Source organism: Artemia franciscana, chromosome 7 (assembly GCF_032884065.1).
Source record: "Artemia franciscana chromosome 7, ASM3288406v1, whole genome shotgun sequence".
In the NCBI taxonomy this organism is placed as follows: Eukaryota; Metazoa; Arthropoda; class Branchiopoda; order Anostraca; family Artemiidae; genus Artemia; species Artemia franciscana.
The window spans coordinates 45,827,664-45,839,792 of NC_088869.1; the positions used below are offsets into that span (position 1 = coordinate 45,827,664).

Genomic DNA, 12,129 nt, shown 5'->3' on the forward strand with positions numbered 1-12,129 from the left:
ATTGGGACAAAATTTAAGCTTTAGCGTAAAGAGTGAGGTGTTGACGAGGAGAGACATATACGTAGTAAAAACGTACGAATATAGAAGTTCGTTAACGTAAGTTAATTCATAAGTTACAGAACTTACGAATTAACTTACGTAACTAATAAAACGTTTGTAAAAAATTAAAAGTTCTAGTTGCCTTTTTAAGTAACAAAAAATTGGAGGGCAAGTAGGCCTCCTCCCCCGCTCCTTCTTTCTCAAAATCGTCCGATCAAAACTATGAGAAAACCATTTAGCCAAATAATAAAAATTAATATGCAAATTTGGTTTCAAATATTCATGTGCAGAAAGGCAAAATCAAAACATGCATTAATTCAAAAACATTCAGAAATTAAATAAAAAAAGAAAGCTTTTTTTAACTGAAAGTAAGGAGTGACATTAAAACATAAAACGAACAGAAATTAATCCGTATATGAAAGTGGCTGTTCCTTCCTCAACGCCCCGCTCTTTATGCTAAAGCTTTTTATTGTTTTAAAGTTGAAAGGAAGAGTCAAGCTTTAGCGTAAAGAGCGGGGCGTTGAGGAGGGTGCAGCCTCTTTCATATACTAAGTAATTTCTGTTCCGCTCCTCACTTTTAGTTAAAAAAAAACTTGTTTTTTTTTATTTAATTTACAATCAGGCTCATACTAGCTGTGGTTCTGATAATGTTGAAATCTGTAAGAGTCAAATTCAGTCCCTATGTAGTTCATACTCTGTCTACTTTTCCCGATATTGTTATCTATTCTATTTTCCCTGTTTTCCCTAGTTGGATGCATACAATTTTGCATGTACTATTGCTACATTACTCAGTGGAAATTTCCAGAAGCCGACTGAAATCAGAGGGGAATTCAAGTTTTGCTGCTTGAAAAGGTTAGATTTCTTCTTCTTTTTTAATCGATTAAGTTATCAAAGTTTATTACTTGCTTACCTATCTTTCCAATAAAAGAGTAAATATAGAAGATATTTCTCTCTTATTAAGCTCTGATTTCTGAAGATTAAATTTACCAGTTCTCATTTTGCTGTGTAACAGCACAAATATCCCTTTTGACTGAGTAAGAAACTATTCTATCTATCTGTAAAAATAAGCACGGAAATGCCATTAATTTCATCTTCCTTTAATTCATCATTCTTTTCGTTTTTACCTGCATCATTCATGGAAATGCAGAGCAGTTCGCGAGGCTTCATTTTACTTTAACCCGTTTTTCCTTCCTTTTCTCCTGTTTAGAATAAATTAATATGGATAACACAGCTTGGCACACAACTATTTTAAGACCAGCTAATGATCCATTTGTAACTTTTAATATTGAAGTAGTCCTTACTTATAAATGATGTAAATACTTCCTTTTAGATTTTGTTGTGGAGTAAACATATAAAAACAAATTATTCACAATTATTCAAGTATTAACCCGATCTAGTCTGGATTTAAAAGTGAGGCCAAGTTCAGCATAGCAGCCACAAGTTGGTAAATTTACAAAACTATGGAGGAAATCAGCATATTTGGAATGTAGCCCCCCCCCCACCCCTTTTATTGTGGGTACCCTAAATGCGTTGTTGTGGGCCAAGTTCAATTGATATCTTCTTTGTTTTTGATAAAACACAAGGGAAAATGGAATTAGAAACTCGTAAAATGATAATTGAAAACTCATAATGTAAAAATTGCTATTTTATAAAAATTTCAGCTTGAAAAATTAATTTTTAGAATGAAACATTTAAAGCTGATTGTAGAAAGCAAAGCCACTGACAATAGTATTATTCCTATATTAATTCATAGTATTAATAATATATGTTATTATTCACAGTATTATTATATAGAAATATCTCATGTCTCAGATACTCCATTTTCAAATCGGATCAGATCCGAGGACATTGGGGGGGGGGTGGATTTGGGAAACGGAAATCTTGGAAAACGCTTACAGTGGAGAGATCGGGATGAAACTTGATGGGAAGAATAAGCACAGTTCTAGTTACGTGATTGAAAATACCGGGCCGAATCCCCCCGGTCCGGTTAAATTAGAAAAAATTAGGTATTTTAACTTACGAACGGGTGATTGGATCTTAATGAATTTTGATATTCAGAAGATCCTCGTATCTCAGAGCTCTTATTTTAAATCTTAATTTAAAAACGGAAATCTTGGAAACCTGAAATCTTAGAAAACGCTTAGAGTGAAGAGATCGGGATGAAACTGATATCTCTAGTACCGAGTCTAATTTTTGGTTCCGACCTCGTCACAAGTGGCAATATGAGTTCTTGTTCTATTTTTCCTAACAAAGAAAGAAAACGATCCCACCGAAGTCCAATACTGTGTAAATTGCTTAATTAAAACTTTCCTGAATTACCAAAGTTGTTTATTCTTTTGTTTGTGACTTGAATGATCAAATCTCAACGCTGTACACTGTTTTATTAACTCGGATCTGATTATTAATGGACGACATACGTCATTTTTGTAATTTTTCAGGAGAGCCAAAAAATCGAAAAAAGTTTCTCGGTTGGGGTCCCTCTGAAGGACGCGGCTAATGGAGATAAAGGAAACATATCCTAAACCAACTTTTTATACTCTATTCAGTGACATAAACTAAATTCAAATATTCCAAGCGGATTCAAAATTATTCCATTTTTTGGCGTATGTCTCCTTTTTCATATAGATAAGATAATCTTCTTCTGTCAAAAGTATTAGTCTGAGTGAATGCAAGATTAGTCTATTGTTTGGCTTATACCTCCTTTTTTGTATAGATAAGATAATCCTCTTCTGTCAAAATTATTCTGAGTTAATGCAAGATTAATTTATTTTATGGCGTATGTCTCCTTTTTCCTTGACAAAAAAAGGAGACAAATACCAGGTCTTCATGTTATAGCTCCATAAGATAATCTTCTTCTGTCAAAGCTGGCGTATGCCTTCTTTTTTTTTATATTCGTAACAGTACAAGTTAGGGCAGTCCTGACTGTACCATTTAATTTCCCGTTCTGAGTTTATCCATGACACATACATCGTCCTTTTAATTATAACAGCCAAATTGTTGTTATCGCTTTCTGGCAAAGTTTTATCAAAACAACAGGATTTACTAGCAAAGGTCCTTTCTCATCCAATAGGTGAATACAATTTAACTGGAATTAAAAACAAATATTTGTATATTTAATGGCCTTGTAATTGGTGGTAATTACTCTTTCTGTTCAAATGTTAATTTTGGTTCTTAAAACTTTTTTTTATGTGCTTTCTTGTAAATGGCTCAGGAGCTACCGTTAGTTTTCGGTGATCTTAGAAAAAAACTAAATTTTCACTTTCATGGAATAGATTAAAATCCATAAGAAACTTTGACAACCATGTTTCTTTAACGTCAGTTCTGCGAAAAATAATAGCCTGTCCACCGATTCTCATTTTATCCTGTATTCCCACATACTTTTTTCTTTATTTTGCCAAAAATGGGGCAATTCTGTGGAAAGCAGGGGATTTTTTGGAGAAAGATTTGCAGAACCACTAAGATTCACATGAATTAAAATATTTTAAAATGTGAAGATAAACACGTCCAAGATGAGTCAACTCAAGCAAGGTTGAAAATTTTTGTTATATAGACAAACCTGGAGCAATCGTTGCAGCTTACGAATTTGAGGTTACAAATCTCAAAACTCATTAACAAAGTCACTAAAATAAATTAAAAGGGTTATTGCTCAATAACAGGTCCTTGTGGAATGCCAAACTCTATTTCGGAAGGGTTAGAAAAGAGCCTATCAAACGAGATGACTCAACCAGACAAATATGAAAGAAACCAAGAACAAGAACCCTATTTGTAAATGAGTCGAACGCTTTTGAGCACTGATAAAAGAGATATGAGATGATAGTTTGTAGGATCCTTCCGTGATCCACCTTTAAAAAGAATAATAACACGAGAACCCCTTAAAGCTCTTGGAAAGACACCATTTTCAAAATAAAGATTGGCAAGTCTTGTTGAAGCAGGAATGATGACAGGAAGAATGAAATCGATCACCTTAGTTGGTATTTCGTTGTATAACCAGGGCAAAAGGAATTCAGTTTTGAATCAAGGAAAGTCTCACAAAGACCAACAAAATATGGTTGCTCACTATACACTATTTGTATCAACTATTCAAACGAAGAACAGAGACTTTGAACATTCAGCTGACGAACAGAGAAGTCACCATCTCGTCTGGATTCATGATCTAAGTCCAATACGTACGTACTAACAACTGGAGAATTAATATTGAATGTTAAACTATTAGACTGACCTACTGCATTTTTAATTATATTAAGGACATCAATTAGGCCACTTGGAGTTTAGGGAGTCGCTAACCCAAAGAAGGGATGCGACTCCACAACAATGGTAATCGGATAATTTGAAGATGGGGAGACAAACAATTGGCAAATTTTGATGGATAATAAAAATAACCAAATCAAAAAAGGAAAGAAAAGACAATTGGATCAACAATTGGCATATTTTGAAAAATAATAAAAATAACCAAATCCCAAAAAGAAGGGAAAAGAAAAGCGGCGACAAAATAAGAAGAACCCAAACTAAAAGCGAAAAAAGAAAAGAAAAATAGAACAAATCAGAGGAAAAAGAAAGAAATGATAGCATAAAAATAACCGTTAATAAGGAAACAAATAAAGGAATATGTAAAGAAAAAATTAAATTAACAATCCTATTCTTTTGATTTGAGGCACCTTTGGTCCACCTTATAGAATATGAATTAGAAATACTTCTCTTTTCTTTTATGTACGTACTTAGACTTTACTCCTTTTTTAGATGGCACAACCCCATATGGCACGAATTTTTTTCTGCTTTGTTGAATATCCCAAGCCGTGATGAAGCGCCTGATTACCAGCACATCAATAGCCTTTTGACCTCAGTATTTGAGCAATGTTTTGCCAAAGACCTACCTTCAAACGTGGCTCAAATGGGGAACATACTCAAGACAAAATTGAGATAAAAGGAAAACATTACTTTCGTGCCTAGATTATTTTCGTGTCTTTTACGTATTTTATTCAAATCATTTCATATTTTAGAGAATTTATTTGGATGCATAAATTTTTGACTTCTGATTTTAGTAAAGCTTCACAGATTGACAAAGTTTTTGCATGATTCTAAATCGTTTGATCTGCTGCCTTAGCTGCATGTAGGCCTAATCGTTAAGGGTGGGAGGGAGCCCCAAGCCTCCCTCTTCATATAGACATGCCTGTCATCCTCAAGGTTGGTTAAGGATTTCAGGGAGCCAAGGATACCTCTAGGGACCCAGGTCTCCTGTATAGATAGATGTATAATTTTTAAGCTTGGTATTGGTATATTTTGTTAAAATAGCAGTATTACTGATCAACGGCAAAAAAAAGAAAGAGAATAATTAAAAGACAAGAAAAGTGCGTGGGACGTTCACAACGTAGGTGTATAGAGCGTAAAAAAATAACAAATATTTGATTAAAAATCCGAAAGAAGCTGTGTAACTTTGACAAAATACAAATTATTTTTCTACTAAATTCCTGTGAGAATCTACATACTTTTCAAATCTTGGCACAAGTTTTGAATTCCTTGACCGTGCCAAGGAGTGCAAATTTCTTATACACATATTTGCTAGATGTTTCTCTTCTAAACGAATTTCTAAATTGGGGGAAAAGATGATAAGGTAATGATGCCCAAAATGTAATGACTAAAGTTTACTTAACTAACTGATACCTTGTAAAGCCGTGCAGAAGAAGAATTTTTCAGCTCTTTGTTTGTAATGATCCTGCAAAGGGATAAGAACATAATTGTGTTCTGGGGTGACATGACTGATTTCATGTTAGTTGTTTTTACCAGTAAGGAGGGGGGGATACGAATTTCTACATCTCTTCTAAATCTCTAGGAAATAGTTCTGGAAAAATAAATCCGAATATCCCCAACTCCGCATGCTTTTTTTAATTATATATCCGACTTTTATAGCATATTCTGGAATTGCAAAGCTTTGAAATTCTACATGCATGTAAAACATAGGATCAGAAGTAGACTGAAACAAGTTCAGCTGCGATCCAACTCGTAGTTTTTTTGTTTTTAATCTTTTCTATTGCACGTGTATGAGAAAGGGCTGTCAGGTCCCAAATATGTTCTGTAGGAATTCAAAGCTTTGTGCTGGCGGCACTTGTCTTGTCTTTTTTATGCCTTTTTGGGATGAAAACACGATCTGACCTAATTTGGTGATGAAAAGGGGGAGACGCTAAGGAATTCTTGTCCTTACGATATCTTAGAGAAGACTTCCTAGAAAATAAGAGTAAGTATCCTAGTTATGCTTTTAGGGAGTCTTTACCTGATGCAACCATGGTGAGGAGGAGGGAATTAATGAATGAATGTCTTATTACGTGCTGCACCTAACAGGTATTTTACTCTACAGTACTACATAACTACATTTATACACAAACACTAAAATACTTACACGAACTACCAATAATAATAATAAAAGGGAAACAAACCACCAATTAACTATAAAATCCTCAGGAAACTTTCACAATAACTTCAAACATCAAATTTATTTGTACTATACAGGAATTTCTTCACAATTTTCCTACCGTCTTTTTCACCAATGACCAAAATTAAATCGAACGGCTAGCGTTATATTCTCTCAATTTAAAAATCATGTTAAACTTTTGACGAACATAAGGAGGACAATCATACAGGACATACACACAGTTTTCTATACATTCACACGTTGTGCTATCAGTTTTGCTTATTCTATGCAAAAAATAATTCAGTTTCGAATGGTCTGTTATAAACTGAGTTAAAATATAACTTGGTTCAAGTTTTTGCGCACAAACTAAATTTTACTTGAATGTGAAAAAACAAACCGGCCAAGTACTCAACATTTTCAAATATTACATACCATTTATTATATAGAGCATTTTCTAAATCAGTACGGTTCAGTTGTAAAGGCGACAAATGATTTTCCATCAAAAACCAAACTCCTAGCAATTCAGCAACTATTTCGTCGGTGAAAACACTATCATCTACGGAGTATCTATTTAAAGGAAACCTAGACTGCACAATATCTGGCCAAAAAGGGGGACGTCCCTTTTTAACAAACCTCACCACTGCCAATTCTATTGCTCTTAGACCGATTGGAAGTACACCAGAAAGGGGAAATAGCACTTTCGATTACTGACTTGTACAATTTCCTAAGAGCGAAAGGTTTTAAGCCCCAAGTCATTCTTGCGGCGCTAAAAAGACGAATCGAATATTTCTTAGCCTCATTTATTCTGCATGTTATATGTTCTGTTCAAAGAAGTTTCCTATCTATAATAACTCCCAAATATCGAACTTTATCCTTAACTTCAATAGCGTTGCCTCCAAATACTAAATTAACCTGAGGAGTTTTATGTTTATTTGAAAATAAAACAGCCTCTGTTTTTAATGTGTCAAATGTCAATTTATTGTTTACTGCCCATTTATCAAAATTCTCGAAAATCCTGTTTGCTATTTTTTCCAGTGTACTTACATTCTTTGCTGTAATAACAACACATGTGTCATCAGCATATGCTTGAATCAGACAATTGTAATTTATATTAATTTCAAGAATATCATTAATATTAACTAGCCAAAGAAAAGGCGACAGAATTCCACCTTGTGGGCATGACTTTTCTAGTTTATGCAAATTAACATTTTCGTATACAACTGTTCGATCTGATAGATAACTATGTATTAATTTTATTAAGTCAGAAGGCATTCTTTTTGTTTTAACTTTTTAATAATTCCCGGGTGCCAAGTATTATCGAACGCCCCTTTTATATCAAAAAATATATACAATGCAAATAACTTTTTTTTTCTGTTTTTTTCAACCATAATCACCAAATTATCAACCGCATCTAGCGTACTTTTATTTTTCGAAAAAACAAACTGATAATCAGAAATCCAAGTCTTATCTTCACTTAATTTATTCAGTCAACCCATTATTAACTTGTCCTAAATTAGAAAGTAGACTTATAGGGCGATGCGACCGAGTATTACCATCATTTTTCTTACCCTTTTTATTTATTACTACAACATTAGCCTTTTTCTATTCTTTAGGTAAATACGATATTTCCAAACATGCGTTTATTATTTTCAATAGAGACGGTGCAATTATGTTCGTACTCTCTTTCGATATCAAATTTTAAATACCATCCGGGCCTGGGGCTTTCATTGGTTTTAATTTTTTTATGGTTTCTAAAAGGTCTTGGAATTAAAAATCCTCGCTATTTTCTACATCTTCTTCTAATTTGCCTGAAAAGATGGTTGAATCTCCACCAAAATGTGTGAGAAATACTGAATTCCTAGTTATGTTTTTGAGGATCCAGACCCGATAAACGAAAGTTTTTTGGATCTTAACCAAAGCAGATTGGGAGAAAGAATAAGTGTCCTAGCTATGCCTTTAGGGACGCCCTTAATCATTTTAAACATTGTAAGGGGAGGAATCTTAAATTTTTGTCAACGCGATATCCAACATGACTTGCTGTCAGCTTTCAACCAAACTTGGTAAGGAGTAAAAGCTAGTAAATGCTTTTTGGGAATCAGGACCCGACCGGACTTATGAAGGCGAGGCCTCTGAGTTCTTTTCATCGGGACATCTAGTAGAAAGCGTTCCCGGAATTCAACCAGACTTGATTGGAAGTAAGAGTAATTAAGAGGACACATTCTTGTCATCACGGTATCTAAATAAAACAACTTGTCCAATCTCAGCCACAGTGGGTGGGACGTTATAATTTGTGGCCAAGTCCTGCAGTTTGAGAATTCGTATCTGAGCTAAGCTATGTCGGGGTGAGGGAGTCCCGAAATTCTTATTATGGCATTTACAAGAATCGGTCGTTGGATCTTATCCAAACTTGGGGGGTAAATATGAGAAAATAATGGCCCAGTCATGGTTTTTTAGGATTAGGACACCGCCCAAACTGTGTGGGGCCGAGAAATGGGATTCCTAAAATGTAGTTGGACCATTTTCTGAGTAGGTTATCAAAATGTATTTCCATCGATCCAATTACTATACAGACTGGCGGAATTCTTTGATTAATCCTGTTCAACCGTTATAATTTTGATTCTGGGTGTCCATTAATGATCGGACATTTGTGGGGAAAGGGCTTCATTTTCGTAATCCGCATACCCCACAGTACATTACGAAAGCAAAATATCACTGAGCATTATCAAGTTCTTTCTTACGAACACTTCCTTCCCCACTCAGAGAAACCTGTTTTTCGTTTTCAGGGAGGTTGAGCACAATCATTGACAATCTGTAAATTCATCCTTAAAACGTGACCCAGAAATTTTGAGCTCCCTTTCATTATAGCTCTAGAAAGTGGGATAGACCCGCATTTTCGTCGAGTCTATGGTTTTGTATAGGATCGGTCAAACAGGTACCTATCAAGGATATTGAGGTGAAATTTTGAGGATTGAGGGATAAGTTAAGCTAAATCAAAAGACACTATCTGCATCCAGGTTATCGAAAATTTGTATCTGCTATATCTCAGGAGCTGGTAAGAGAATTAACAAGAAAACTTCCAGGGCCACTGTAGTTACTACTACGGCTGCAAATATAACTGGTTGCGACTGTGACAGTGGCTACTTCCGACTGCAATAACTTGCAATTGTGACTGCGACTGGCACTACATTCATTTTCGAGTATATACAGGGATTATTAGGTAGATTAAAAAAAAAATCACAAACAGAAGCATTTAAAACCGTCTGTTCCAAAACTAGAGACCGTTATTAAGAAATTCAACAAAACTTCAAAGATTCTTTGTTCTTCTGAAAAAATTGTATCTTCCAACTTAGAACCTTAATTCCAAAGCTAAGGATAATGCTTAATGAACAGTTTTTTTTTCAAGCAATTCTTGTAGTTTTCGGGTCATTGGACGCAAATGACTCTTCTATGAGGCTGCAACTATTTTTCGAGCTCATTTGACATATGCGAGTAATTTACATAAAGTTAAATGAAAATCATAAATATAGTGAAATTTACATTAGTTGGGATGAAGCTTCTTCGTATTGTCACGTGTACATTAAAATATTTTAATCCATAAAAATCAACCGTACTATTTATCGGGGCAATATGTAAGCCAGAATAGTTTATGCTGGTTTAGATCCATTATAGATGAATATCGGTTTTAAGAAATATTTTTGATGAAATGGAGAACAAGAGTCCTCCGATTAAGAAAGAAAACATTCTTTAATGAAATTGCCTTGTATAATGACAGGTAAGCAAAGAGGGACCAATGTCAATAGCACCCCTATTGACGTCGAAAGTTACTAGCATAAAACACATTTTGTAGTTTAGCTAGAGGGGTACTAAAAGGGTTTTAATGTTGTCAATAATTACACCGAAGAAAAAAAATGTTTGAGAATCTAACATCAGAGCTTTCAATCATCTATCCATAAAAATTTGGAACAATGTATTTGCATGAGAAGGTCATTCACAGATCCGTATTTTTTTCTTTCTTTTTTTTTCTCATAAGGGCAGTCGTATAAAGCAGATGGTCAAAGAAAATCCGGAAGAGGAACCATCCAATTTTAAATTCTGACCGCTAGTACTAATTTCAAGTAACAACACATTATATTGCAATAAGCTGGTATGTTATAGCAATGTTATGCTAAAAATACAAATTTTGGCCCTTAGAGGACGAACAGTTAAAACGTGTCGAATGTTCGATATTTAAAAACAGTGTGTTATTTACGGGTCATTTTGTGAACCAGAATCGTATAGGAAGGTTTACGACAAATTTCAAAAGGAATTACAAGTTGAAATTTAATCTAGAAGCTGTAAAGCGAGTTGTAGGAATTGTAAAGGGAATAAATTAAGCAAACTAACAAAAAGGTTCGAACTCCAGAGACGAATATTACATTAAAATAAATTTATAATTTGACATTATGTAATTTAAATAATTCGATCTCTGAAAAACATCCCTTCAATATTAATTCAACTTGTCTTCAGTTCATAGTTACAAATTTATGAGGTACTCAGCCGGAGATACGTCAATCATTTTATTTGAAAAAAAGGGGGGGGGGGCTTCAAAACATATTATATGATTTGCATATTAAATGCCAAATTTCTTGACTGATAAAGAGAATAGTCAAATAGAGATAATGGCTCGGATCAATCGATCTAGCCAAATTAGTTTCAGGGACGAATTAGAAATACTGCATCCCATGTTTTCCAGCAGGAAACATAAACTTACCGTGAATATACAGCTTCAAGACAAACAACCAGAGTATCACCACATCCAGTAGAATTGAGCTATCATTATCATCAGACACAATTAATTAGTATTATTCGATTTGAATTAATTATAATTAAAATATAAAGAAGTTTAATCGTTTTGAAAATTGAATAGAGTATAATGTGTTTTTTTTTTCTCTAGCATCTATGAATATATGTGAAAAAGAAGGGCGCAAAACGAATGGGGCTTCACATAACATGAACATCCAACTGATCAAAGTAATAAATGTATAACTGAATTAAGTCGGTGAGTCAAGAAAACTAGCTAAACAACCAAGTTATGCAAAACCAGTCCGTTTTGCGCCCTTCCTCTTCACTTTAGATTAGAGAAACAAAATTTGCAATTTTTAGACACATTTGAAAGCGGTTTTTTTTTTATTTTTTTAATTTAAAACTTTTTAGTCTTCCGATTGTATTATCATCAAATTGTAATAATTATTATGCAAATATTTATACACTCCATATATCTAACTAATATGCCCTATCAGTTGCTATTTAAAAAAAGTAGATTCCGAATTCCATTTTGAGCTTCAGGCCTAACCAGCGTAGAACTAGGGCTTATCTAGACCCAAGACATACAAATAGACAAAAAAAAGAAAAAGAAGAACAATAATAATAATAAAAAAATATATAGAGTGTGAAACGAGAGAGAATAAATCGAAGTTACTGCCAGTAATCTTAAGTTTCAAGGCTGATAATTCTGCAGTCTCTCCATTTTCTTCATTGCATCCTCTTGTAAGGTATATTTCCTCTAAGCTTGTTCATTTAAAAACAAATCGTCATATCCAAGATTCGAAAATAAGTTTGAACCACGGTAAGTGTCCCTACTACTGTGCTATCAAATCTTGCAAACAGTGTTGGTTTTATACATTTTCTGGGCCCAATTCCCCATTTTC

The 12,129-nt window shown here is 34.0% G+C and overlaps 1 protein-coding gene across 2 annotated transcripts in view; it reads left to right on the forward strand.

Annotated features, from left to right (window-relative positions):
* Positions 1–5,100, forward strand: part of LOC136029368 (uncharacterized) — a 97,018-nt gene extending 91,918 nt beyond the window's left edge. For both annotated transcript variants that reach the window (XM_065707683.1, XM_065707684.1), the window contains exons 16-17: positions 788–891; positions 4,777–5,100. In XM_065707683.1, coding sequence (XP_065563755.1) covers positions 788–891; positions 4,777–4,960 — 288 coding nt within the window. In that variant the 3' untranslated portion in view covers positions 4,961–5,100. The remainder of the gene's footprint in view (positions 1–787; positions 892–4,776) is intronic.
* The last annotated feature ends 7,029 nt before the right edge of the window (positions 5,101–12,129 follow it).